Below are 26,851 nucleotides of genomic sequence, written 5' to 3'. Positions count from 1 at the left end.
CAAGACGAGGGCCCAGACACCAGTATAATTTGAAGGTGAAGTGCCAATTTACAGGCTACTATTTTCATTGGCATCAGAAAGTAAATACTAACGTAACATCCTAAGTTCTCAGTCATGCATAGATAAAAATAATATTCCTCAGTGTCGACTTAAAAAAATGCACAACATGAGAATTGCGAGTTATGTTTTATTTGGGGCAAAATGAGGACTACAGTCCGGGAGACAGCATTTCAGATAGCTCTGAGAAACTGCCCTAAAGAGGTTGGGGGGAAGGTCAGTATACATGTGATCTTGGTGAAGGGGGAGTACATGCAACCAAACACATATTTTTTGCAGAAGGTTTTTGCCAGTCTTGTGAAGGTTACTGCTAGTCACAAGGAGCAGACGTCACCATGAAGGATTTTAGTGCTTTTCTAGATATGAGGAGATACAAGAATTGGGCTCATAAAATTGTCTCCTGAAAATATCTAACTATCTGAAGACCTGTTCTGCCAGTTTTTTCCAGTGCACAGAGCGCCTCATCTCTGCTCTCCACCTTGAACTCCTTTCAGGGGCTGTTGAAAGTCAGCAGCTGCAGCAGCTCATGATTTAATCCTTGTAGAGGTAGATGGCAAGTGCCAACGGCAAGTGCCAATCTGTAATTGACATCAGCTTTTAGGGAAAACCCAAAGCTAAATCCCCTCTACTGGATTTCTGAGGATCTGATTCAACAGAAAAGTTATTCATTTTATGAATTTCAATTTTTTTTTCCTTCAGAGAAGTCACATTAAAATACAAATAGTAACTATTTTAGTATGTTGGCTCTCAGATATTTTATTTGTAGGACACTTCATTTGTTATTTTGTATAACTTAAAATCTAGGTTGGAGGGAATGTATAATGGTGAAGCCAATATAATATGATGCAGCCACTGTGGAAAGCAGTTTGGTAGTTAGTCAAAAAGTTAAACACAGAGTTGTCATATGACCCAGCAGTTTTATTCCTAGGTATATGCCCAAGAGAACTGAAAGCATATGTTCATACAAAAACTTAACATACGAATGCTCAGAGCATCATTATCATAATAGCCAAAAGGTGGAAACAACCCAACTGTTCATCAACTGATAAATGGATAAACAAAATGTGGTATATCTGTACAATGGAATATTAGTCAGCCAGAAAAAGAAATGAAGTACTGATGTATGCTAAAATATGGATAAGCCTCAAAAACATTATGGTACATGAAAGAAGCCAGATACAAAGGTCACATATTATATGATTCCACTCACACTTAATGTCTAGAATGGGCAAATCCATAGAGACAGATAGTAGATTAATGGCTGCCAAGAGCTGGGGGTAGGGGTAATGAGGAGTGACTACTTTAAGGTACAGGCTTTCTTTCTGGGGTGATGAACATATTATTGAATCAGATAATGGTGACAGTTGCACACCTTGTGAATATTCTAAATACCACTGAATTATACACTTTCACAGGATGAATTTTATGGTATGAGAATGTCACCGCCCCCCCAAAACCACCACCACCAAAAATCTGGGTTTGCTTCCCACCTCCCCCCCCTTAAATGTAAACAGTGCAACTTCTCATTTCCTCAAATTCAAATGCTAATTGCAGCTGGGTTACTGGGGGGTTGGGGGAGTGGCCAAGGAGAAGCAAGTAGTAATAAATGGTGGTAGCCAACAGTTACTGAGGATTTATTGTACGATATGTATCGTGTGAAATACTTCGATATTAGTGATAGGTCAGTATAGTAGGCTGAATAATGGCCCTCCAAAGATGTCTACATCCTAATCCTTGGAATCTGTGAGTATGCTAGGTTATATGACAAAGGAGAATTAAGGTTGCAATCAACTGACTTAAAAATAGAAGATTATTCTGGGTTATCCAGGTGGGTCCAATGTAATCGCAAAGGTCCGTGAAAGTGTTAGAGAGAAGCAGAAGGGGAAAATCAGAGAGATGGCAGCATGAGAAGAATTTGACCAATCTTGGAAAAGGGGGCCATGAGCCAAGGAAAGCAGGTAACCTTAAGTTGCAAAAGGCAAGGGGACAGATTCTTCCTCAGAGCCTCCAGAAAGGAACACTGCCCTGCTAATACCTTGATTTTAGCCCAATGAGACCCATTTGGGACTTCCGACCCCCAGAATTACAAAATAATAAATCTGTAATATTTAAGCCATTAAGTTTGTGGTAATTTGTTAAAATAGTAATAGGAAACTAATACATCAGTAAAGATCAGGTCTAATGCCATGAAGCTCTTAATGAGAATTAAGAGGAGAGGCAAACAAGGAGATACAGAGACAGTGAGTGAAGAAAATACAGCTGACCCTCCATATCCATAAGTTCCACATCCTCAGATTCAACCTACCAGAGACCAGAAATATTCAGGAAAAAAAAATTCTAGAAAGTTCCAAAAAGCAAAACTTGAATCTGCCATGGCTGGCAACTATTTACGTAGCATTTACATCGTATTAGGTATCACAATTAACCTAGAGATGACTGAAAGTATACGGGAGGATGTGTGTAGGTTATTTGCAAAACTACGACATTTTATATAAGGGACTTGAGCAAATGCAAATTTTGGTATGGGGGTGCGGGGTGTCCTGGAACTAAGCCCCTGTGTATACTGAGGGACAACTGTAACCCGTTTAAAACCAAGTACCAATGGGTAATCTCGTAAGAGCCAGTGACTTCTGCAGGTCTAGGCCCATATCATCTGCTGTTCCCCAGCACTTTATTAGGATAGCACTTCTAAAGTTCTATTAGAGGGGCTTCCCTGGCGGTGCAGTGGTTGAGAATCCGTCTGCCAATGCAGGGGACACGGGTTTGAGCCCTGGTCCAGGAAGATCCCACATGCCGCGGAGCAACTCAGCCCACGAGCCACAACTACTGAAGCCTGAAGCCTGCGCACCTAGAGCCTGTGCTCTGCAACGAGAGAAGCCACCACAATGAGAAGCCCTGCGCACCGCAACGAACAGTAGCCCCCGCTCGCCGCAACTAGAGAAAGCCCAAGTGCAGCAACAAAGACCCAACGCAGCCAAAAATAAAAATAAATAAATTTCTATTAGAAAAAGGCTTGAGAAATGTGCATAGCTAGATTTCACTTGGGCCCAAATTTGGTTTTCATTTCAGTTTCCCTCTAAACTGCCTAGGAGTTTTAGCTGGCTTTGAAGTAACTTACGGTTTTGGGCAGGGCAGGATGTTTTAGTATCAGTCATGAAGTGTCATCAGCTCTTGCTTCTACAGGAAAATAATAGCCCAAATTCTAAAGGTAGAGTAGCTGCGTAAAGGGTATTGGATCTGCCTCATTTTGAGGACCCAGTGTCAGTCAGTGCCCCTAACAGTGTATTTAATCAAATATCTGTCATGATTAATACATACTGAGTACTTGTTTTGTGAAAGGAATTGTTCCAGGCCCTTTCACACATGCTTATCTTATTTAAGCCACATGACAGCTCTTCAAAGTAGATATCTCCATTTAATAGATGAGAAAATTGAGGCACCCTTTAATTCCTCTCCCTAGGGAACCAGAGTGTTTATTTTAGTTCCCAGAAGAAAAATACACTGCCTACTGCAGACTACTTACTCCTTTTCTAGCAAACCTATCCTCAAAGTTTCATCCCTGAAGCATCTCATTCCCTGGGGTGCTCTGGACTCTCTACCCTCAAAACCAGGTAAGTTATTAACACTGGATCTGGACTTAATGGGCTGCTTTCTGCCTACAGGGCCAGCTAATTAGTCTTAATTATCTCATTACAGATTCTAAGTATTTCCAGCTGCTTTTTTACCCCTATTGCCCACTTCCCCTCCCCCCACCAAATGTCTATTTTCCAGATAGTCTGTGCCAAGTCATGGACACAGGTGATATATTGATGTATTCTTCCTATTTATCAGAACATCAGCTATTTCTGATCAAGCTTCTCACTTTCTAAATCCTCCTGGGATATCTACCTCTGTGTTCTTTTTTCCATGAGAAGAAATATGCTTTAGCCAATTATTAGACATAAGAACAAATTTCAAAAACTACATTTGACTTTCACTGACCACAGAACTGTAATATACAAATAATAAACATGAATCTTATTTGTTTGATAGAAGTTTGGAAAGTAATCCCTTCTCCCTTCTTCTCACTGCCCCCGCCGGAACCTCAAATCAATCATTCAGTCCAAATAGTTCAAATACAAATGAAGAAGAAAAAGTTACACTGCCTAATTGATTGAGAATGTGAAAGGCAAAGTAACAGTTTAGCAGAAGTGACTGAGAATATGTGGTCAGAGGGCTACAAGTTATATGACTGACCTTCCGCAAGTCATTTAATCTCTCCGTACCTCACTTTTCTAACGGATAAACAATGCAATAATACCTATTTCATGTGGGCTGTCCTGAAGATCAAATAGGAAAATGTATGTCAAAGTGGTCTGCAAACTATAACTTTGTAAACAAACGTTAGTTATTATTGATAAAGAAAAGGAAGTTTCTTTCCTCAGCGTATTTTTACTTCTATCTTTAGTAGCTATTTCTAGAATACTCTTCCCTTTTTATTCAAGTCATTTACTTGCTATTTAAAAATTTTCAAATTTAAGCTAGAGGTATCTTCAGGTGCCAATTACCTATTATAAGCCACAAAAGTAGATGGATACTATGCTACCTTCATCCCTAAAGAGAGACTCTCTCTTAATGTCTATAAACACCATTTTAATATTAGTATCCCCGTGATCATTAAAAGTATGACCGCTTGTTAGAGTTTGAATATCTGAGGAAGGTACTACTCAGATCCCATCAACATGCTTCTCATCTGAGTAGTTCAAGATAAGGTGCAATCATAAAATGTCCAAGGAAAATAAACTACGACACCGAGCAATTCTAAATCTGTGGTTGGTAAAAACTTAATTTGCAACTAACAATATTTAGTTCTCTACAAAACAAAATGCTTTGTTGTAGCTCTTTCCCACACTTCCCCTCTGCAATATTTGTCAACTGAATCACCTCCATTCAAATTAAACAAAATAGAAGGTTTTTATTTATTCAAGTATTTTACACTGAACAGCTCCCTGGAGCTGTTCACCATTTACTGACTTGGGTAATACTATCTTTCCTTTAGTTTATTAGATTGACAAAGTTAATTTAAAAATAACCTTGGGAACTTTAAGTGATTCTTGGTCAGTCACTATTTTCTCCTGTATGTATGCTATCTCATGAAGGGATTTTTTTTGCATTAATTTTTTTTTCTTTCTCTCTCTCTCTTTTTTTTTAAAATTAATTAATTTATTTTTGGCCGCGTTGGGTCTTTGTTGCTGCGTGCAGGCTTTTCTCTAGTTGCGGCAAGCGGGGGCTACTCTTCGTTGCGGTGCACGGGCTTCTCATTGCGGTGGCTTCTCTTGTTGCGGAGCACGGGCTCTAGGCGCGTGGGCTTCAGTAGTTGTGGCTCGCGGGCCCTACAGCGCAGGCTCAGTAGTTGTCGCGCACGGCCTTAGTTGCTCCGCGGCATGTGGGATCTTCCCCGACCAGGGCTCGAACCCGTGTCCCCTGCATTGGCAGGCGGATTCTTAACCACTGCGCCACCAGGGAAGCCCTGCATTAATTTTTATAATTTCTTAGAATACAAAAAATACGTGGCCAACATGAAACATCATCATTCTGACGATGAAATGCTTTCAATTCTGTTCTTTATACAAGTGAACATTTCGTCTAGTTTAGCCAAGGAGCAATTCGATAAAGTGGTACAACTGTTTATTGTCAACACCCTCCCCCCCCATTTTAATCTGAAATACAACCTGGGGCACATAGCCTCTAATTAAATTCATACAAAGTACAAATTATTGAATAGAAACCAAAATGCATTTCAAAGTAAAGAGCAATTAATGTGACACCCAATTTCTTCACCTTTTTTAATCACTCCAATGTGCAGGGCTTATACACAAAGCATATTCAATTTCTTTTGTAGGATTCAATTAGAATATGCTTTATATTTCAATCCAAGAATCACATCCAATGCTTTGCAAGCAGGCTGGTTAGATGTTTTTTCTATGTGATTCTTACAAAAAAAAAAAATCACTGATATAAAAAGTTCCTCTTCAAACTTGTTTAATTTGAGAAGAATTCTCATGATCTAGTATTTCTCTCACTTAATACATGGATCTGTGCTTCTTTTGACAACATCACTACCTCTTCTTTCCTTGTTTCCATGACAGTGAACACCCAATAGAAAACTATAGAGCCATCTATATAGGAATTCTGACAGCAACATCCAGTCAATCTAGTTTGTGAGACAAGGCTTCAAATAATAAAACTGTGTTCAGCAGCACTCAACAAATGATTGTCTGTAAAGTAATAACTTGAACAGAGAGCAACAAGTGACTAATCGAGCACAACAGTGGCCAAGTGTAGCTAATCACTTGCGAAAGTAATCAGCCACTTGATTTTTTTCTTGGAGAGCCCAATGATCAGACTACTCCCAGAGAGAACACAGCAGGCTGAGCTGATTTCAGGAGCCATGATTATGGCATTCTGGTTACAGTATACTTGTGTGTCATTCATTCGCCAAATACTAACTGAGCACCTACAATGTAGAGATACTGGGATTGGTACTAGAAAATATGAAGAAGGCAAAGTCTATACCCTAAAGGAGCTCAACATATTTTGGGAAGAAGAGCAACTCTGGTTCGTAACAGGGGAAGGAAGCTCTGATAATATATACCACAAATCATCACTTGATGCTTACCATACACGTTTATTTTTAAAAGTGAAAAACACTAATAAATAAAAAACTTTCTTTTCAAACAGTGTACAAGTTCCATGAGTGTAGCTGCTACTGTTTTTACTTTTATCTATTCCCAGATTCAATTTACTTACATTGAGCATCTACCATGTACCAGGTACTTCCACACAGCCTGTCTTTCCTTTTTCCCAAGGTATCTAAAAACTGCTTTCAGTGTAACAGATATTTACCTTTAAAAAAAAGCTCTGAACCAAAAAATTTCAATTTATACTTTATATGTTCTTGGGTTAAATATTTCAAAGGAATCTAATCGTGCAAAACCTAATAAAACCCTATTATTCAATTACATATTTTTACTTCAGTTTCTCATACCTCACAGTTTACATTAAGCAATACTAAATAAAAGTAGTCTTCAAAAAGGCAGCGTGCAATGCAGGGTCTTTCTGGGCATCATCATGACTATCAATTATCAATGCAAAGATAAGTGCAGTAGTGCTGTAAATACTGACAGTGCTATCCTGTTGTTTAAGCTACCACAGATTTATGAGGGCTCCTTTTGTCCATAATGGCCGTACAAAAAAGGATCTTGACTCATTCCATTTCCAGGTCCTGAAGATGTGCGTGACATGAACCTCCTTCTAGGAAATTTCCTTTAGCTAGTTCTGTTTAACTTTGGTCTCCCTGCTTCTTTCACTCTGTTTGACAGGTCATTAAAAGAGCATTTTTAAGGCTTAGTAAACAAATTAAGTCTAGACAAGGGTGTTACTATCTCCTTTAATGCTTGGACAACAGGGAAAGCAAGAAGGCTAGCTCCTTGAGGGCAGGGGCCAGTATGCCTGACTGGTCTTTGTCTTGCCCTCAGACCTCAGCACAGGGTGCTCTCTAAATGATTATGGAGGACGATGACAAAGAGTCTGGGATGCTCTTCTGCTCTCCAAGGCAGCAGCTGAGAGGTAATACAGGCCAGTGTGCAGCATGCAAAGCTGTCACTCAGATCCTCCATTTGCCTAAGGTAGCAGATGATTGGGTTTTGCATGCCTGGTTTACACTCTTCAAATATTTATAGACAGTTTTCTTTGCCTCAAGCTCTACTTGTCACTTAGCCAAGTTTTACATACATGGTTCTTTTAATCTTTCTTTAGAAATCAATCCCACTAAGCTCCTTAGTCATTCTAGTTGTATTTTTCTCAACTTTTGGCTGTTTGTCTTTCTGGTGACTTATTCTGTTGAAATGCATGAAAATAACATACATATGGAGCAGAGAAGGGTTTAGTCACCTTTCCATTACAAGGGTCAATGCCTTTTACATACAAAATGAAATTATTTATCCCTTTTCCTTATGTATGATCATGTTTTAAAAAAAATCATGTTTAAGTTGATAGATCAATTAATACATTGCAAGAGAAAGGAAGAAAAAGTATCACCAGTCTTACATTTTCTAAGGATGATATCATATTGTCATTGATTGAATTCTCTCATATGTCTATAAACCGATTAATTTAACCTGCAGTATCCAAACATGGGGGAAAATGGGAATCCAGAACAACGTGCTCAACACAGAGAGGCTTAAGTGCCCATTTTAAGGTAGCTAGCTATCTACCTGTGGATACTTCTGGCTAACTTCAGCTTTTCAATGAAACAAAAACAAGCTAATTTTTCCCATTAGAAAAGTAATACAGTAAGGAAAATTTCAAATAACCAGAAATGAGGAAAAGTCACCTATAGTGCACTACTCAAAGACAACATTTAACATTTTTGAAGAATTTCATTTAAGCTTTTTTTTTTGATGCGTTGTTTTTTCCCTCCCAATGGGCATGCTCATAATCATTTGCACAGTTCAATAGCTTACTTTTTTGCTTAATATTATAACATAAAACTTCATGTATTACTCTGTCTTCAAGTCATAATTTTTAATGACTACAGACTATTCCATCAAGTAGATATGCCATAATTTTATAATTTCCTGTTGTTGGACATTTACATCATTGCCATTTTTTTTCTAGATTAAATGGCATTACAAAGAAACTCCTTGTTTATAAAGCTTTACTGTATTTACGATTATTCTTTGATTTTGTAGCAGTACAATTAATGGATCAAAGGATACCCAGAAAATCAGTTTTGAAGTAAAGAGTTAATACAAGTACTATTTGAAGTGAAAAACACCACCTTATATACAAAAATTTGCCTTTTGGCTCTAATGCTAACAAGTGAATGCTCAAATCTCGGAAAGTTGTAGAAAACTGTCAAAGATGGCAAATTCCAATAAGTTAAATGCGGTACTCACAAATATGACACTTCTTTATTCACACAAGTATACTGTTGACCCCGTATTAATTAAGCTTAACTTCTTAACCTTACCTAGATCTACCATCAGAAGACGAGTGAGGGCTGTGTAGAAGGTTGTTCGGCACCTGAAGTCACTGAGACTGTAACTGTCACTGATGCCAAGAAAGGGGAAGTGTTCACTCTGATGAAAGCAAGAGAGCATCCAAAGTTACTAAGCTTTACCTAAACTACCCGGAAAACTCTAGTCATTAATTAAAGGAAATAAGACTCACCGTGTGATTTTTTAACATGAATTTCACGGCATCTATCTTCACAAGTTTTTTTAAAAGGATATAGGTAATAGAAGTTAAGGAATCTGGGGAAATACAATTGTCTTATCAATAAGTAATAGATCAAAAAATAACACTGAACTATAATGGCATCAGTTTCTATTTATGAAGAAAAAATATTTTTTCTAAAGAGTATTACTCCTATAGAAATGCCTTACATTCTGTTAAGAATGATAATCCATTATTAACCAGTGCAATTACTTTTCCTATCTTATACATATTCTAGTTATGGAAAGGAAGAATGACTTTTATAATTAAGACAAAAACTTTACTATTAAAGCCTTGATAGTGGAAAATTAAAACTGACCCTTTTTACATTTTGGGTGTAACTTGGAACTTCTTTTCACTTAATATTATTTTATAAAAAATAATTATGAAAGATCCATAATAGGCTATCAAGAAAGAGAAAATTATTCAATTCTAAGAAACATGAGCTCAGTTAGTAGAAATCTAAGGAAGTTCTGTTTTAGATGAAGAAAATCAGAATACAATTAGGAGAATGTCGCAGATTGCATGTCCTCAAGTGTTGAAGGACAGGTTTAAAGGGCCTAATATTTCTCAAGTGCCTACTAGCTGTAAGGCATTTTATATTTGTTAACCCACCTAATCTTCATAATTACATTGTTAAATATTATTTATTATGTCTAATCTGTGGATAAGAAAACAGAAGCTCAGAGAAATTAAGTTACTTGCCCAAGATTACACATCTATGGACTGAGAGTGCTGACATTTGACCTGAGGTTTGATTACAAAGGCTGTGTTCTTTCTACTGTACCACATTATCACCTGAACAGTTCAACTCAGAATGAGAATAGAGTTGAAAAATCACAAACATGATCACAAAGCCTAAATAATTTCTGGTTAATGCCATCATCAAAGAAGGGCGGAAGTGGGTTCTAAGAACATCTATTCAGGACACAGACACCCTCTGCTCTTACTTAGGGTTTACCCTAAGTGTTTTCTAGTCATGTGTCTCCTACTCTAGCTAGGGCACCTCTTGGGCATTGCCTACATACTTACTCACACCTTTCTTCAAGCCGTAATAATCTTACATGGTTCCATTTATGTCCCAATGAAAACACTGGCTCTTTTCCTTCACATCATCCCCAAATGCAGATGTATATTAACTCTGTACAGTGGGGCTGATAAGCCTAATTTAAAATTTTAGTCACTCAGGTGTGGGTGTAAAAGAGTAGAAAATGCACTGCAACAAAAGTTAGGAAACCTGGGCTTTCAGCTTGACTATACCATTCAATCAGCTGGATGAGAGTCTGAGTACTATACTCAGCGACTCTTAGCCTTAGTTTTCCTCTTCAGCAAACGAGGATATACCCAAGCTATCTTGGGTTGTGAGGCCTGTTGTAAGGATCAGATGATGCAAATGTCTTTGCTAACTGTAAATGAGAGAGGAGATACAAAGAAGCAGAGAATGAGGGCTTCCCTGGTGACGCAGTGGTTGAGAATCTGCCTGCCAATGCAGGGGACACGGGTTCGAGCCCTGGTCTGGGAAGATCCCACATGCCGCGGAGCAAGTAGGCCCGTGAGCCACAACTACTGAGCCTGCGCGTCTGGAGCCTGTGCTCCGCAACAAGAGAGGCCGCGATAGTGAGAGGCCCGCGCACCGCGATGAAGAGTGGCCCCCACTTGCCGCAACTAGAGAAAGCCCTCGCACAGAAACGAAGACCCAACACAGCCATAAATAAATAAATTAATTAATTAATTAATAAAATTAAAAAAAAAAAAGAAGCAGAGAATGAACATTTACAGAATGCTTACTACTTGCAAGGTTAATTCTCACAATCCCATGAGATAGATTCTATTTTTCAAATGAGGAAACAAACTCAAACAATGAAATAAAACTTTCCAAAAGACAGGCAATTAGGATGATTTACATTCAAGCCCCTCTGACTCTAAGGCAACCCATTCCAGTTGCACAGTAAGCAACTGTATATTTTGCTTATTTGTACATTATACTGTAAACTTTCTAAGGGCAGTGGCCGCATGTATGCATTTTCCTCAGTACACTGCTCTCAGTGGGTGCTCGATGCGCCACGTGTTTCTGGAAGGTTGAAACAAGATCAGGGCTGATAGGTAGCAAGTCTTTCCCTGCTTACAAAGATGCAGATTTGATGGTTTTTTCCAGTGTAAATCACTGAGTAGAAGAATTGCCACTCAAACTTCACTCGGTTAAACAGCGGTGGGGATCAATAAGCTAAGAAATATCTTAAGTAATTACCAAATACAATTCTCTTACAATTGCAAAGTTAAAAGTGACAGGGTCTATGGGTAATAAGAATGCTGCCATTAATAGGAATCTTCCTGTCAGTGCTGCTAATAAACAGCAAGTCATGTTTTGACAATAGAATATTTATGGTAGCAATAAACAGAACATTTACAGGAAGAATCTCATATGCCAAAGACACATTTTCTGCAGAATTGCATCTGTGCACTTTGTACCAAGGCCAGCCTCACGGCCTTTTAATTACCTTCTAAAGAAAAAAAAAAAAAGATTAAGAGTGAATTTTTTAACTTTTTTCAATAAAGAAAAAAATGAGCGTTCATCTGAATATTTATATTCCCCTATAGGAATTCAATTCAAAGCTAGTTATGGTCCTTAAGAGGATCTGTAATTTTTTTAAAAAGGTAAATGGATACATCATCATTATAATCTTCATTCTTCTCTAAGAGACTAGGGTTCTTGTAAGTTGCACCATTTTAGTTGGGTGGCAGTACCAGGTTAGATTTCAGAGGCCTGTTGACAACAGTTTTTAATAGTACACGTGGTAATGGTGGTTAACAGTAACAACAGTAGTAGAAGTCCAGTAGAGTAAGAGAACTTAATAAAGGTCCCACATGGAACTTATAAATGGTAGAGCCAAGATTCAAATCCAAAGTTCAAAGGTCTGTGTGACTTGAAAGTATAAGCTCTTTTTACTAGGCTATCTCGTATCCATTTGATTTTAAAGATGCCAAATGATTCTACAGAGATCACTAGCTTCTTGAGATACAACTGAAACTGGAACTAGGTCCCAGAAGCGACAGGGAAACTGTTCTTTTAGGATGCATCAACTCATTAGTGAGCCTTCATCACATCCAGGACTGAGCAAACTCCATAACCTGGCCGATACTAACTTACAAACAAAATGCTCATAAAATTTCTGTCTGTATCCACGTGGTTATGAAACCACTGACGAAGGTGAAGATGGCCTTACTGATAGTTAGCATGACAAATGGAGAAAGGCAAGAAAAAGTTGAAAGAATGGTATATCTTAGAGATGGTCAAAATTTTGAAAACTGCATCCTTTGAAAAGAAGGATAACCAAATTGAGAATGCCTTGGTTTCTTAAGTTAACAGGTACCACACACTTTAGCAGCTAAGGGGCACAGGAGCACCAAGTATGACTTCAATTCATGCTATCAAGTCTTTGCTGAGGAACACCATATTTCATCAATCCTAAACCACCACTGATTATAAAAAACATCCTTATTATATGAGCTACTATGAAAGAAAAAGTATTTTAAAATATCATCAACTATAAAACAGTTTATTTACAGAACTGTCAAAATGTGACGAAATTTCTGTTTTAGAATCAAAGAAGTAGTATATTAGGTGCATGATATTCACTAAGCACAAGAGGGTGGATAATGGTATTGATCTAGGCAATTATGTAAAAGCCATACATATTTCTAAATATTATAGATAGAATTAGATCCTGATGATAGAAGAAAGTTCACAGATAAGAAAATTACCTGTTGGAAATTACTGTAGGTAATATAGTATAAATATACTGTAGGTATATAGTATAATTACTGAAATATTAATTTAGCTATTTCAAAAGTAGAATTATGCTCATGAACCCTACTAGACTAAAAAAATCCAAACAGGTATAACCAAAATGAAACATCTTAAGGGATACTAATAACTACTTATAAGGAATAAGAGTTAAGGTTTAGTATCTCAGTAGGAGAGGTAACAGTATGTTCAAAAGGCCTGCTATGTGATGAAGTTTTAAAACTATAGAGAAAGGAAACAAGAGTCCTAATCCCTAATAATTTACAACTTAATAGGAGAGAGGACTAGCCAATACTAGGCTATATTATATTAATCACCAGAAATATAGATAAGAACTAGGTGTCCAAGAACATGAAGAAAAAGAAAAGGAACGAAAATGAAGTATTTAGTAGCACCTACTATGTGACTGGATGAGTAGAACCAGGTGCTTTATTATTGTTAGATAACATAGATATACTGTTATGTATTTATTATCTTATTTAATCCTTACAAAATCCTAAGAGATAGGTAATATTCCCTTTCTACAGATGAAGAAACTGAGTCTCAGAGAAATTAAATGACTCATTCATGTTCTTTCAGTTAACATAGTGGCTAAGGATTATAACTACTTCAGGATGGCTCTACCAAGTTTTTAGCTAAACCTGAAAATTAGAAGAGACCTAAGTGAGTTACAATGGATCAAATGAAGAGAACAGCACATGTGGTAATTCAGTGAAAGATAATGAAGGGTGTCAAGGGGAAGGCAAAAATAAATTTCCTTGGCCCAAGTATAAAGTACAAATTGTGGTTGAGTGGTGGATCAGGAAATTAGTTATGGGAACTCAATAAGTCAAGTACCATTAAAGAACTCAAGTTTAAATCAATAATTTTACTTTGACCCAAGAAGCAAGTGGAAGTGACTCTGGGCTTTTGGGAAGAAAAATGATCAGATCAAAACAATACTCGAGGAAGGTAATCCTGTGAAGCAAGAATAGATAAAGAACTGAGAGAAGGCCTGCATAAGTGGGCTACAGAAGAGGAGTAGAAGATTCTCACCCTTGATGCCAGCACAAAAACAAACAAATAGAGCAGATTAATTACGAGATGACTTTTCCAAAGATGATAGAGACAGCAAACAAAGAAATAAATCAACATTTCTTTTGATGAGAAATGTTAATAGAAGTATGCCTGAGGGATGTAGCTGAAACCAGTTTTATTTAACATTCTGAAAACCATCTGGAGATGGTGATATTCGCTGAAATAAAGCAATACATTTTAATACTATTTCACAAAAGCAGAATTACTACGGTTTATTACTAAATATTTCCTGTAACAGACATACTCGATTTTACTTCCATCCTTCACCCTTATTTCATTCTAGACCCTTGTTTCATCTTTCATCCTTTAGTCTTTCCTAACCCCCCCACCTCATTCAGGATTCACCAAATCCTGGTGTACAGGAACTATGGGAGATAGTCCCAGTCTTAGAGAGTTAGTCTGAAGCCAAATGGAAGGAATTCTTTCTTTAACAGATAACCTGAGCCAGCTTCATGGGTGTCCAGACTATGCACTTGCACAGGGGCCTCTGCTTATAAAGGCCTCTGCTTGGTTCAGTGCTCTGCTGCTGAGGACTTGAAATTCTTAATCATTTATGAACAAGGCACCCCACATTTTCACTTCGTACTGGGCCCCGTGAATTATGTATGTGGTCTTGCAATAACATGATGAAGTTATTAATTCTAAGAATTGTTGAAGTTAACATTATCAATAGGGTAAAGTGAGTTTGGATAAATTCATGAATTTATGTAGAACCCTTTAATGGGGTCTGTTTTTTAAAAGCTAAAGATATTTTGGGTTTTCTCAAACCTTTGAGGATGATGTAATAAGGGCAGCTACCAACAGAGGGCCTAACAGAAAATGAAATTACCTTTCTCATTATTATCTATCTGAAACCCAGAGACATGTAAATGCTATAAATTTTAGTAAACAATGAATTGCAGTAGAAATACTGATCAATTATTTTTCAAAGGAAGAAAAATTTGAAATAATGATTAATAAACAAACAGAATTTTGGATGAAATGTGATACTTCCCTCCCTCTTTCTCAGCATTTAAAATAAGTAAGTTTATTTGATAGCTCTGTATGACCCTTATTCTTGCTCCAGTTTTCCTGGCAGCTTCCTTGTCCTAATCACTTAAACAATCTTACTCCTTTCCCAATTAGATAGAAACTAGAATTTTGACTGGAAATCATTTCAATGCAGGAAAAAGACCCCCAAGTATTAAACCTAACTGTGGAGGGCTGCCCCAGGACAGAGTCATTTCAACTCTGTGCCTGTTAGAGAAAGCTATTTAGAATCTGGAATTCTTGAAATTTAGTCTTGGAAATTTAAAAAGTACATTAAAAAGTTACTAGATATGTTTGCTAAATGTATCATATATGCCACATGTAATGAATCTGCCGGGAAAACAAACTTTCTCTCAAAAAGGCCACTGGATTTTAAAATTACAATAATCTTACTAATTTAGAAAGCTTCAAATTTACCAACAGAAACCTTGGGGTAAATGCAACAAGGGCTTTCCAGTTAAAATCTGGGGACTTAACGTAATGGTATCCTCCTCACACACATTATTATTTGGAAAACTAGATTATTTCTAAAAACGTCAAGTCCGCCTTTTCCAAGTGAAGACAAATTCCCTTAGAGAAGAGCTTGTAGGAGAAATACCTGACTTTTCTGTTTAGGACATTCAGTTCTATTTTCTGATTAACTTATGGCAGAAGTCCTCAAAGTATGGTCCTTGAGCCCCCAGCATCACCTGGGAGTTGATGAAAATGCAAATTCTCAGGTCTCAGTCTGACCCCTCCTAAAACAGAAACTCTGGGGGTGGGGGTGGGGTCCAGGAATTTGTATTTTAACAAGAACTCCAGTGATTCTGAGTATCACTAAAGTTTGAGACAGTAACCATTGGGGCCAGGTTACCATTCATTCCAGGTTACTCTGCCTTAGGCAAGTAAACACACGGCTTTTTACCGCTTCCTAAAAATGAGGATCTTTTGTGATTTCAATTTCCAAACAAGCAGTCAGATACAAGACCACCAAGTTCAGAGACTGGCTGTGAGGACCATAAATAATGAGTAAGATTCACTCTGGAGAAGACAAAAATAGAAAAAACAAAAAAATAAGTATTCGAAGACATGCATTATAAAAGTAATAAGGAACATTTTGAAATTTTATAGTAAGATAACATGCTTTTCATTTATTTGTTACTAGTATTTTAAATACAAATATTTTGAATATTAATATATAAACATACTTCCACTTATAGAGGCCAAATGGTGATGATTTTTATCTTGCATAACTGTTCCTATTGCTGAAGAGTGTCACCTTATTTTTAACACAGAAATAATGTATTGCTTTAAAATCAGGATTTAAAAACACATTACAATAAAGAAATCGATTAGAAACAACAAAACATGCATTAAGTAACCAGCAACTGCACTGAAATAGATACACCACTCACATATTCCATTATGTAAATGAATTCAAAGATATTTCATGACTGATCAGCTAGAAGGGACATAATGATTTATAATTCAAATAACTGAGCAGTGAAATCAAATTGAGTTAATATATATTTCTAAATATGCAAACCTGAAATAATTGTTAAAAAGTATAAATCAATGTACCCAAGTTGAAATTATGCCTATCCTTTGGTTTAAAACGCTAGCTTTTAAACTTTTATCTAATAAGCTTCCTGAAAATACGATTCTTTTATTAACTTCAAAAAAAGGAGTGCTCAAAAGCAGTAAGTGACTTGTAAAATAAATGGTTATAATCTTAGGATTAAAGAATATATAAAAGGTATAAGTGATAGGAAAGGATCTTTAATAGCAGATACAAATAAATTAGGCATTATGTAAATCATACAAAAAAAATACAAATCAAATTAATTTTATATTAGATTTCAATTTCAACCTAAAAAATAGGGGAAATCTAAACATAGATATGTGCTATAAAATAATATAGGCTTCTTTCCAGATAATATGTTCTCAAAATAATACATTGTGAAAAGGCCAGAGTTTGCAATACTAGGAAGTACTTATAAACCACTTCATATGTTGGAAATAAAGAGTATTTCAGCATTATTATTAAAAAAAAAATACAGGTTGAGTTTTTTTTTTAATAAGAAAAAATACGTATCTTAAAAAGCCAAAATGACCACTGGAATTGGGTTGTACATCACTTTCCAGTAAAAAGGAAAAACAGCCTGGACAGGTGTAATTTATCATTTTTCTGATTTAATATCAAAGAAATATATTAAAATAATAAAAAGAATCCTGAAATCCTCAAAATTTGTAGTGATAAATAGCCCTCCCTGTCTTTATTGCATTATACCTACTAACAGAAATATTGCATGGTGGATTTTGCCAGACAAGGACGATTATTTTCCAATAAAAAGTTGCATATTAAATTCCAGCACAAAAGTGGGTGTCTAATACTTTGGAAATCTTTTATGGTTTGCCAAGGAACACAATTTTAAACTTAACTAATATAAACATATTCCTGGAGTGAACCTACATTAAAGATTTCCATCCAATGCCACCCATTTTCAGAATGTTGTCCTCATGTTAAAATATCAGCTAATCTTAGTGGTTAACTAAACCAACACTTATTTTTCACAACTCCTATATATTTGATAGCTAACATATAAAAGACAATCTACATACTTCTCTCGCATTGGTAGAAACATTATAATAGTATCAACTATAATCTAATAAGAAAGGATGATTCTGGTTTTAGATTTTAAGAATCTGCTAAAGAGAAATCTAAACATTTAATGTGTAATGGGAAATCTTAACTTAGAGTAAATAAGATGTTGATTTGGTAGAGGAAATAATCAAAGAAGAGGTCAAAAACCTTGTAATTCCCTTTCTATTACTCCTTTGTGCCTCTTAACTAGTGAAAATAATATTTGTTTCAACTGAAGAACAATGAAGAAATACTGATTCTTAGGAATTCAGCTTTTATAAAATAATATTTTTGGAACATTTTGACTTTCTTAAAATTAGTTACATTTTTTTTAAAACAAGAACGTCCTGACAATTATGAAAAATTATGGATTAAAACATATGTGGTTTGCGTACTTTCTTATATATCCATTTATAAACCTGGATGGGTATAAACATAATTTTAACTAGTTAGAAATCTGTATATCCATATAAATTCAATTGTGACTCTGAATAAAATTTTCATATTATATAGCTAATATAAATCTTTCAAAATTACGCATTTACAGATAAGGCTAAATGAAAGGCTTTTTATTAAAAAAAAAAAAAGAACACTTGAAAAATTATAAATAAGAAAAATACCTGGCCAATAGAATGCACTTGTTAGGTTGTTTATGTACATTATCAGATATAGTAAAAAGGATATCCAACAGAAAGGTCATTTAGGAACTGAAGAGTCCTTGAAATGACAGGCTCACATCTTCCCCAGTATTTAAGGTTTGTAACACTAAATATGAAAAAAAAGTTTTTAATTATAATGAAGGTATTTGTTTGTGTAGGGAGAACATGGAAATACACATACACTCATGTCAGTTAAATGACCTAAATCACAAACATCTCATAAAGTGGGTTTAAATATCAATGGAACATTTTCTATTCTTTTCATAGCATATTCAAAATTATATACAAGCAATGCACAATGAACACTGCTCTCCAAATGGTGTATTATTCTATAAATATAGTTTTATAAATTAAAAAGTTGCCTAAATGTTTCACAGAAGAAACATTAAGTTTGTATCCAAAATAAACATAGTAGGGAGTGACAACAGGAGTTACAAAGGAAGTCAAATAGAGACTCACAGTTACTGCCAAGAAGTGAACCATCAAATCTGTGGTTCCAAAACTCACTTCCTATGATCATGATTGTTTACCTAGCTTTGTTCTCTGCAAGTAAGACAGTGCTACCTATCTGTTACACAGATGAAGAAAGATGTCAAGTGGAGGCATAGAAGTTTAGGCTAAGTGTACAAAGTTATGTCTATGACCATAAACTAGTTAATTTTGCTAATATTGTAAGGATAATTTAAGGACAGTTTCCATGAATATGTCTCTGATAGCCATAGGTTTCTACTGGAATCAATGAATGCCCTGTCTGAAGGCAACCAAATCTCTCTCAATGATTCCAATTTGCAAGAATCTCTTGAGTTGGTCTTTAAAATTGAGTATTTTCTTTTTAATTAAAAAAGGCGGTCCAATTGAACTGAAGAGTCAAAGTCTGTAAACTTTTCAAAACCATGTTTTGATACTGCATGCTGCAGTAGTACGGATACCTTGACAAATAACATCTTTTGGATGGTGAATTTTAAATACGTGAAATTAAGTTTCAGATAAGAACAATGCTACCATTCTAAGAATTAAAGCATAATTTAAAAAGTCTCTTATTAAAAATTAATATTTCTGGAGAGATTTAAGCACAGTACAGAGGTCAAAGCAACACAACAACAGAAAAATCAAAGAACCAAAGCAGGAACTCACATTTTCGTCATGAATGTTTCTAGAACATGGTTGTCATCTGTTATTCCTAAGACTTCTGACATACGGGCATATACCTGCATGAAAACATTTATTGTTAAAAACTTTATCATTAACATATATTTTCAAAAGACTATTCAAATTGAACAAATGTAAAGATTTAATGCATTGTTGCATCCACACTGATGTAGGGAACGAGTGGGGAGAACAAATTAAGAATTTAAAAAAATTTCTGTAATTTAAAAATTTACCCTCCTCTTTCTCTTCCAGGAAGCACCTCCCTTATTTTGAAATATATACACACCCACATAAACCCACATTCACATACTCATTTTATTCCCAGCATACCACATAACTTTTTTTTTTTCTCAACGTGGTAATAAAGCACCCCTTTCTCAAAGGCAGGCGTATGTATGTAAAGGGCTGGAAAGTGGAGTGCCTCAATAAAAGATTCCAACATTTAAAAAATTTCCATCTATTCCAGATTTTAGCAAGCCATCAAATAATTCAGGATTATGTTAGGCAGCTATAAAAATAAGGATTTCAAAAATACGAGGAAGTTAAAGAATTCATAGAAATTCTCCTCAAGTATCTCTCAATAAGCTCCCCCAAATATACAGATAGGTCTTACTTTCCATGCTGAAACTGAAATCCCAGGCTCAGGGATTCTCTGCTGAATACATCGGGGCCTGGGAATCCACTAAGCTTCCCATTAGGGAGTGATGGTTGCAGAGTTTGGGGTGTAACATTTCAGTTCCAACCTAAGCCACATTGAGCTTATAAACACATATCCCACTACAAGTGGGAAAATGCCACTGGCAGCCAGTGGAATATTCCCTCTAATAGCCTGGCAAAGCTGAGAGGTGGGTTGACACCTTCATACTCCCTGATGCTCTGGTATGATTCCAGGTTATCTCTGCCAGACACCAGCTGTATGGGATTTCTCTTCTCTGATTTGATTCCCTGTGATTGTGTTCTCTTACTCTCTCCTGATCTGCCTATTTCCTATGGTATGGCAACTTAGCTTTCACTCCCTCTGCCTTTTGTTTTTCATATGTAAACACTACCTTGATATAATGTCATAGGTTGTGAAGGTGAGATAAAAATCACAGGACACCACAAATCATCCAGAGTTACATGGTGATACAGGGGAGGAAAGCTGTTCATTGCAGAGATCTCATGTTTGGATTTTAAACACTATTCAACCAGAAGCTTGTGTTCCAGGCTTTTGACTTAAGTCCTACGACCAGGAGCTCCTCAGGCCAGTAGAGTGAATCAGAGGGAGAAAGAGAGGGAAAGGAAGGGGCAGGTGAAAGAAGGGGCAGAAGGGTAGAGGGGAGAAGCTGGGGGAGAGAGAAAGAAAGGAAGATTGAGATTCAAGTTCCTGTTGCTTCTCCTGCTAACTTCTGAGCCCTAATTGAAAAGCATTTCAATTCCAGTATCTGTGACTTGGCTCATGAGAGTAGGCCTTTATCTCTTGTAAGATCAAAGCTATCACTGTTTTTGTAAGATGTCTGCTGCGAAGAGGGAGCTAGGGAGAAAGAACCTAGGGAGGTTAGTTACCACCAAATCCTCAATCATCAGAAACCTTTAAGCCCATAGAAGGTTCAAAGGAAGAATGGTTGTAAAAAGGGAAGTTTCCCTTATCTCAACATGCTCCAAAAGCTCTCTCATGAATGGGAGTAAGTCGGGCCCCTTGGAAAATCTGATATTGATATGACTATAGCACACAAGGCTCTTCACAACTTGGTCCCAACCTACCTCCTCATCTATCATTTCCCTCAACCTGAAGCCACAATGAAATACTCATGAAATACTGAGGCTTCTCATGCAATTACAGATCTCTATGAGTTCATGTGCTGTTCATTTTTCCTGAATCAGCCTTCTTCCTCCTCTTGCCCTGATTCTCATTCAAAAGTCATCTCTGAAGCCTTCCTTCCATTTCCAGGTAAGGTAAGTTGTGCTCTCCTTTATGCTCCTATAGCGTCTGGTCCATTCCTCTAGCATGGTGCCTTTCACATTGTAATTGTTTGGGTGTCCATCTCCCCTACTACACTGTATTTTTATAAAATAAAATTTTACACTTTCAAGACTTTACAAATGCTATTTTTTATGGCAAAGATCAAATTAATCTAATTTTGATTTTGCCCATGCCACACTGAATAACAGAAATGTAACAAAAATGTGATTTTAAACATTAAGACATTTAAACATATTAAAAATATTTTTTAAATTGATAGTCCCTGCAAGGAAGTTTTCTGTTGTGTCTCTGGCATTCAAGAAAGAAGGAATCTAAGCAGGCAGGTCTGTTGTGCTCTGCTGTCAAAACAGCTTCTCAAAGCATCAGATTTGACCCAATAAGATACTGGAAAAAACAGTCAACATTGACACATGGCAGTGCTTTAATCCACAATTATCCTTGTAACTTGCACCATTCCTTTTATCATCCATTAGCTTTGATTCCCATTATCCCATCTAGAACTGTGTCAACGCTTTTGTCCCTCGGGATTTCTCTCCACTACTAGGATCTGACAGCCAAGCTTGAGTACTAAACAGGATCATTACCTCTTAAATCCACTTATCTGATCTACTGAATAGTAAATTGAAAAGCTCATTAAGAGCAACAATCTGATTTGTTTTCACGTGTGACAGGGTCATTTAAAATCAATGTATGATTACTGCATTTCTTTTAAAAGACCGGCTCACATTTTCCAAGGCACCTTATCATTCAGAGAGCATGCAGATAATATGAAAATGTCTTCGAACATCTGAAATGTAGTTATACCATAGATACACATAATTTGGGGGTGAGGACTAATCTGTCCAGTGAGGAAATATCTATAAGATTATTTATCATAAAGCACAAGTCAATGAAAGTTTTCTACAGAAAGAAGATTCTTACACAATATTTAGGGGTTTTCAACATTTTCCAAAACTTCTATCACTTTACCAAAAATAATTTTTATGACAGCAAGAAGAAACTACATCACAATACATACTCATTTTAGGGAAAGATATAGGAGTTGGCGTAAGAATGCAAGAAAAGGAAAAAAGCTCACTTTCAGTTCATAAGATTCCTAATCTTTTATTTCATAATCAATTAAGATAATTTGATCATAGTGAAAAATAAGCAAAAATCTAAGAAATAAGAGACTAATAAGCCCATTTGTGTTATCCTTCTCTGAAGCACACAATGAAGTTGAATAAATCGTTATGCTTTTGGTTATGTGTTTCACATAACCTAGTTTTTGCCTGTCAGCCTGTGCCTTCCTCCCTTTCTTCTTCTTCTTCTTTTTTTTTTTTTTTTTAATATGCCTGTCTTTCTGTTAGGCTACAAACTCCCTGAGGGTGGAGATGATGCTCTGTCTTTTATCTCCCATGCCTAATACTCAATAAATGTTTGTTAACTGAATAACAAGAATGTAATGTTAAAATGTGTATTTTGGCCGATTCCATTTCATTCATAATTTTGTAACAAAAGGAAAACAACCAATAAGAGGTGTGTTTTTTTACGAAGAATTTTTTTTCCTGTAAAAATAATATATTCCAAATTCTACTCACTCAGGTGACCACTGGTAAAGTTTTGTTATTTAAAAAGATATAGTTCTTGGGCTTCCCTGGTGGCGCAGTGGTTGAGAGTCTGCCTGCCAATGCAGGGGACACGGGTTCGAGCCCTGGTCTGGGAAGATCCCACATGCCGCGGAGCAACTGGCCCCGTGAGCCACAACTACTGAGCCTGCGCGACTGGAGCCTGTGCTCCGCAACAAGAGGGGCCGCGATAGTGAGAGGCCCGCGCACCGCGATGAAGAGTGGCCCCCGCTTGCCGCAACTGGAGAAAGCCCTTGCACAGAAACGAAGACCCAACACAGCCAAAAATAAATAAATAAATAAATAATTAAAAAGATATAGTTCTTTAAAATTATTATTATTTTTTAATTGAAGTACAGTTGATTTACAATGTTGTGTTAGTTTCAGGTATACAGCAAAGTGATTCAGTTATGTATATATATATATATATATATATATATATATATATCTATTCTTTTTCAGATTCTTTTCCATTATAGGTTATTACAAGATATTGAATATAGTTCCCTGTGCTGTACAGTAGGTCCTTGTTGTTTATCTATTTTATATATAAAAATATGTAGTTTCAATGCTTAAATATTTCTGGAAGAAGCTCTCCCTGTAGATTCAGTAAGAGGAGCTCTCTCTCCTCCTCTGGATACTCAGAGCATCCATTGTTGCTGGCCTGTTAGTGGCACTTCTCATGTAATAGCATATTATCTTGTTATAGCACTAACTTTCTATGTTTATATGTGTTTCCTCCATTACTTCAAGCACGTGCTGCCTGAGGGCAGGGAAATGTCTATTTCTCTTTACATCTCCAGAAGTACTCAGAACACTATCTCGATAAACTTAGCAACATAGAAAAAGCACAGGTTTTGGTCCCAAAGATAACTGGATTTGAATTCTGCCACTAACTAGGTGTTACTTAAAGTCTCTGAATCTTGGTTTCCTATCTGAAAAACAGGAATAATAATAAAACCTACTTTATGGGCTTTTGGGAAGATTAAATGATGATACCTAACACAGAACCTGACATTTAGCAGCTACTCAACAAATGCTGCTTCCCTTCCTACCCCCTTTCATGGACCCTTTCTAATAGTAGGTGCTAGTATTGTCAGCTACTACCTTTCCAAGAGAAAGCTCATTACATAAAAAATAACAGAAGGGTAAGAAAGGGCTTACCTTGAAGACTTGCACACAGAAAAAAGGTTAAAACAAACAAAACCCTAAATTTGTATTAACTTTGAAATCTTGCTAATCATGGTCAGAAACGGCATTTGTTAAAGGCATAAAGCTTCAAAATTTCATGATACAAAACCAAATTCTTTCTACTTCTAAATAGTTATTGTCTTAGAAGGTAGAAAAATTACCCATTTTAGCCAGTCATCCATCTCTCTGGCTCTTGAAATACAGGAAGTCATCAGAAATGTAAGAAATTATCATTATTACAGACATAAGAAGGCATGCTCCTAAAAAACTGTCTTAATATGTTTTCTTATCTCTAGTCATTCTACTGTGAAGCTTCTTTTAAACTTCAGAAAAGAGCATTTGGATATGTATATAACACTTCAGTGACCCACTTATGTTCTTTAACTTCTAAACTAATCAAGTGACAAATAATGTCTGAGCATATGCAGGTAGTTGAAATGATCTTATATCTGGTTTTTAAAAAAGAAGCCAGACAAGATAAGAAAACCAGACAAGGGAATACACATACAAACAGCAATAAGGTTTTGAGCTGTAAATTTAATTTAATAAAGAACAAAAGCATGTGCTGTGATAATTTTTAAAATTGCTTTCTTTTTCCAATCCTAATCCTTGGTCTTGGGTATCTGCAGTGTTGTCTCTAACATTCTGGTTATAACTTTGAAGAAACTAATTATGTCAATCCTTAAATTTGAAGTAGATTACAGAACTGGGAAACCCAGAATATTAGTTCCTAAAGGTTGTATGGATAGATAATGACAGTCACAGAAATTCAATAACAGCCCTCTATGAAATGTACTCAAAAGCACCGCATGAAACAAATTAAAAAGAACAATGAATCTCTCATTGTGTGCAAATAAGAAAATAAGAGAAAACACTGGTTCTATAGGCTTTCATAAGAGTCGTTACAATGAATTAAGATTTTGGATAATGAATCTTCAGAAAATTACAATAAGTTAATACCCTTAGGCCTTCTATAAATGTTTAAGATGTTATAACTTCTCAAAGAGCTTTTATAAGCAGGCTCAGTGCAGAAAATTAGCAGTGCTGTGGAAATCAACAACAAAGTATTTTGCCATCAGATGATATACTTTCCTGAACCAATTTAGTGTAAAAAAATTCACATCCAATAATACAAAATTGATACCATAAAAATTTAAAAACTCAACAATTATGAATTTTAAAGTATTGTTTTAATCTATTGAAATGACTTATAAATCAAGATTTTTATTCTTTATTTTTTTGAATTTTATTTTATTTATTTTTTTATACAGCAGGTTCTCATTAGTTATCCATTTTATACATATTACTGTATATATGTCAATCCCAATCTCCCAATTCATCCCACCACCACCACCCACCCCCCACCACTTTCCCCCTTTGGTGTCCAAGATTTTTAACTGAATGTAATTTGGTAAAGCAAAACCTGTCACTGGAAAGCATTCAATATAATAAAAGCATTAATGTTCCTTAGGAAAATAATTTTGGAACGGAGTGTGAACTCACTTATCATGAGTAAGAAACCAATTTCCGTATTTTTGTCTTAGGCTTCAAGTGCCCTTGAAGCCAATGCAGTGCTGCTCTCTATATGAGATCCATTAAAGAGAAAGGGAGGGGAGGGAGAAAAAGGAAAGGTGTAAGAGGAAACTAACAGAGCATTTAATGACTTGGATCTAAACAGTTTGGAACTAAAGATATTGAGCTCTCTCATTAACGTTTGAAGCAGAATAAAACATGATCGTCACAATTAACTTGTGACCACATCAAGAGAATTAATAGTACAGACATCATTGTTGCATATTAAATACATAAACTTAAGTGATAATGAATAGATCTACATTAATCTTGGCTGACTAATTTTTCCATATCATTTAAAATAACATCACAAAATACAGGACCAAAATCAGGTAAAAAAATCTTTTGCTAAAATTTAATTTAGACCATAATTTACTTTGGAAACCAAGCGGTAAAAGGTTAGGAATCTGCCTGCCTCATTCAGTGGAATACAGAATAACATCTGATAAAGAAAAGCTGGCTATGGAGATATAAAATAAATATGAATGTTAAGTATTTATTTCAATTAGAATATCTGAACCTACCATCTGTGGTGGCCATCTTGCTAAGGGGACATGTACCTAACAAATCTCTTAAGAGGCGTTCCCAATCTGCTTGAATAAGCTATTGTATAAGAAAACTTGGAGCGACCACTTTGGCCTCACATTTCCTTCGCTCCACATCCTGTGGCACAAAGCATGAACTCAGCAGGCTGGGGTACAGGGCTGCCTGCTGCCTTGTGATAATCCCCTCTCCCAGTAGGGGCCTCCACTGATGCATGGCTAAGAACATGCTTCCTCTTTTGCTTGCACCCCAGTGGGGTTTCCATTCCTCACTTGGGCCCAAATCCAGACTGCTAAGGAAGGGCTCCAGATGCCGCCA

General features: G+C 36.1%; 1 protein-coding gene across 3 annotated transcripts in view; it reads right to left on the bottom strand.

Annotated features, from left to right (window-relative positions):
- The window catches only part of RANBP17 (RAN binding protein 17), a 307,007-nt gene that overhangs the window by 75,674 nt on the left and 204,482 nt on the right, over positions 1 to 26,851 (bottom strand). For all 3 annotated transcript variants that reach the window (XM_036846016.1, XM_036846017.1, XM_036846018.1), the window contains 4 exons: positions 19,643 to 19,716; positions 18,534 to 18,614; positions 9,271 to 9,334; positions 9,071 to 9,179 (listed from right to left, as the gene is read on the bottom strand). In XM_036846016.1, the coding sequence (XP_036701911.1) occupies positions 9,071 to 9,179; positions 9,271 to 9,334; positions 18,534 to 18,614; positions 19,643 to 19,716 (328 nt within the window). The remainder of the gene's footprint in view (positions 1 to 9,070; positions 9,180 to 9,270; positions 9,335 to 18,533; positions 18,615 to 19,642; positions 19,717 to 26,851) is intronic.

This window comes from Balaenoptera musculus, chromosome 3 (genome assembly GCF_009873245.2).
Source record: "Balaenoptera musculus isolate JJ_BM4_2016_0621 chromosome 3, mBalMus1.pri.v3, whole genome shotgun sequence".
Taxonomy (NCBI): Eukaryota; Metazoa; Chordata; class Mammalia; order Artiodactyla; family Balaenopteridae; genus Balaenoptera; species Balaenoptera musculus.
The sequence above is the reverse complement of the archived record's forward strand: the minus strand, read 5'-3'. Positions and strand labels throughout refer to the sequence as shown.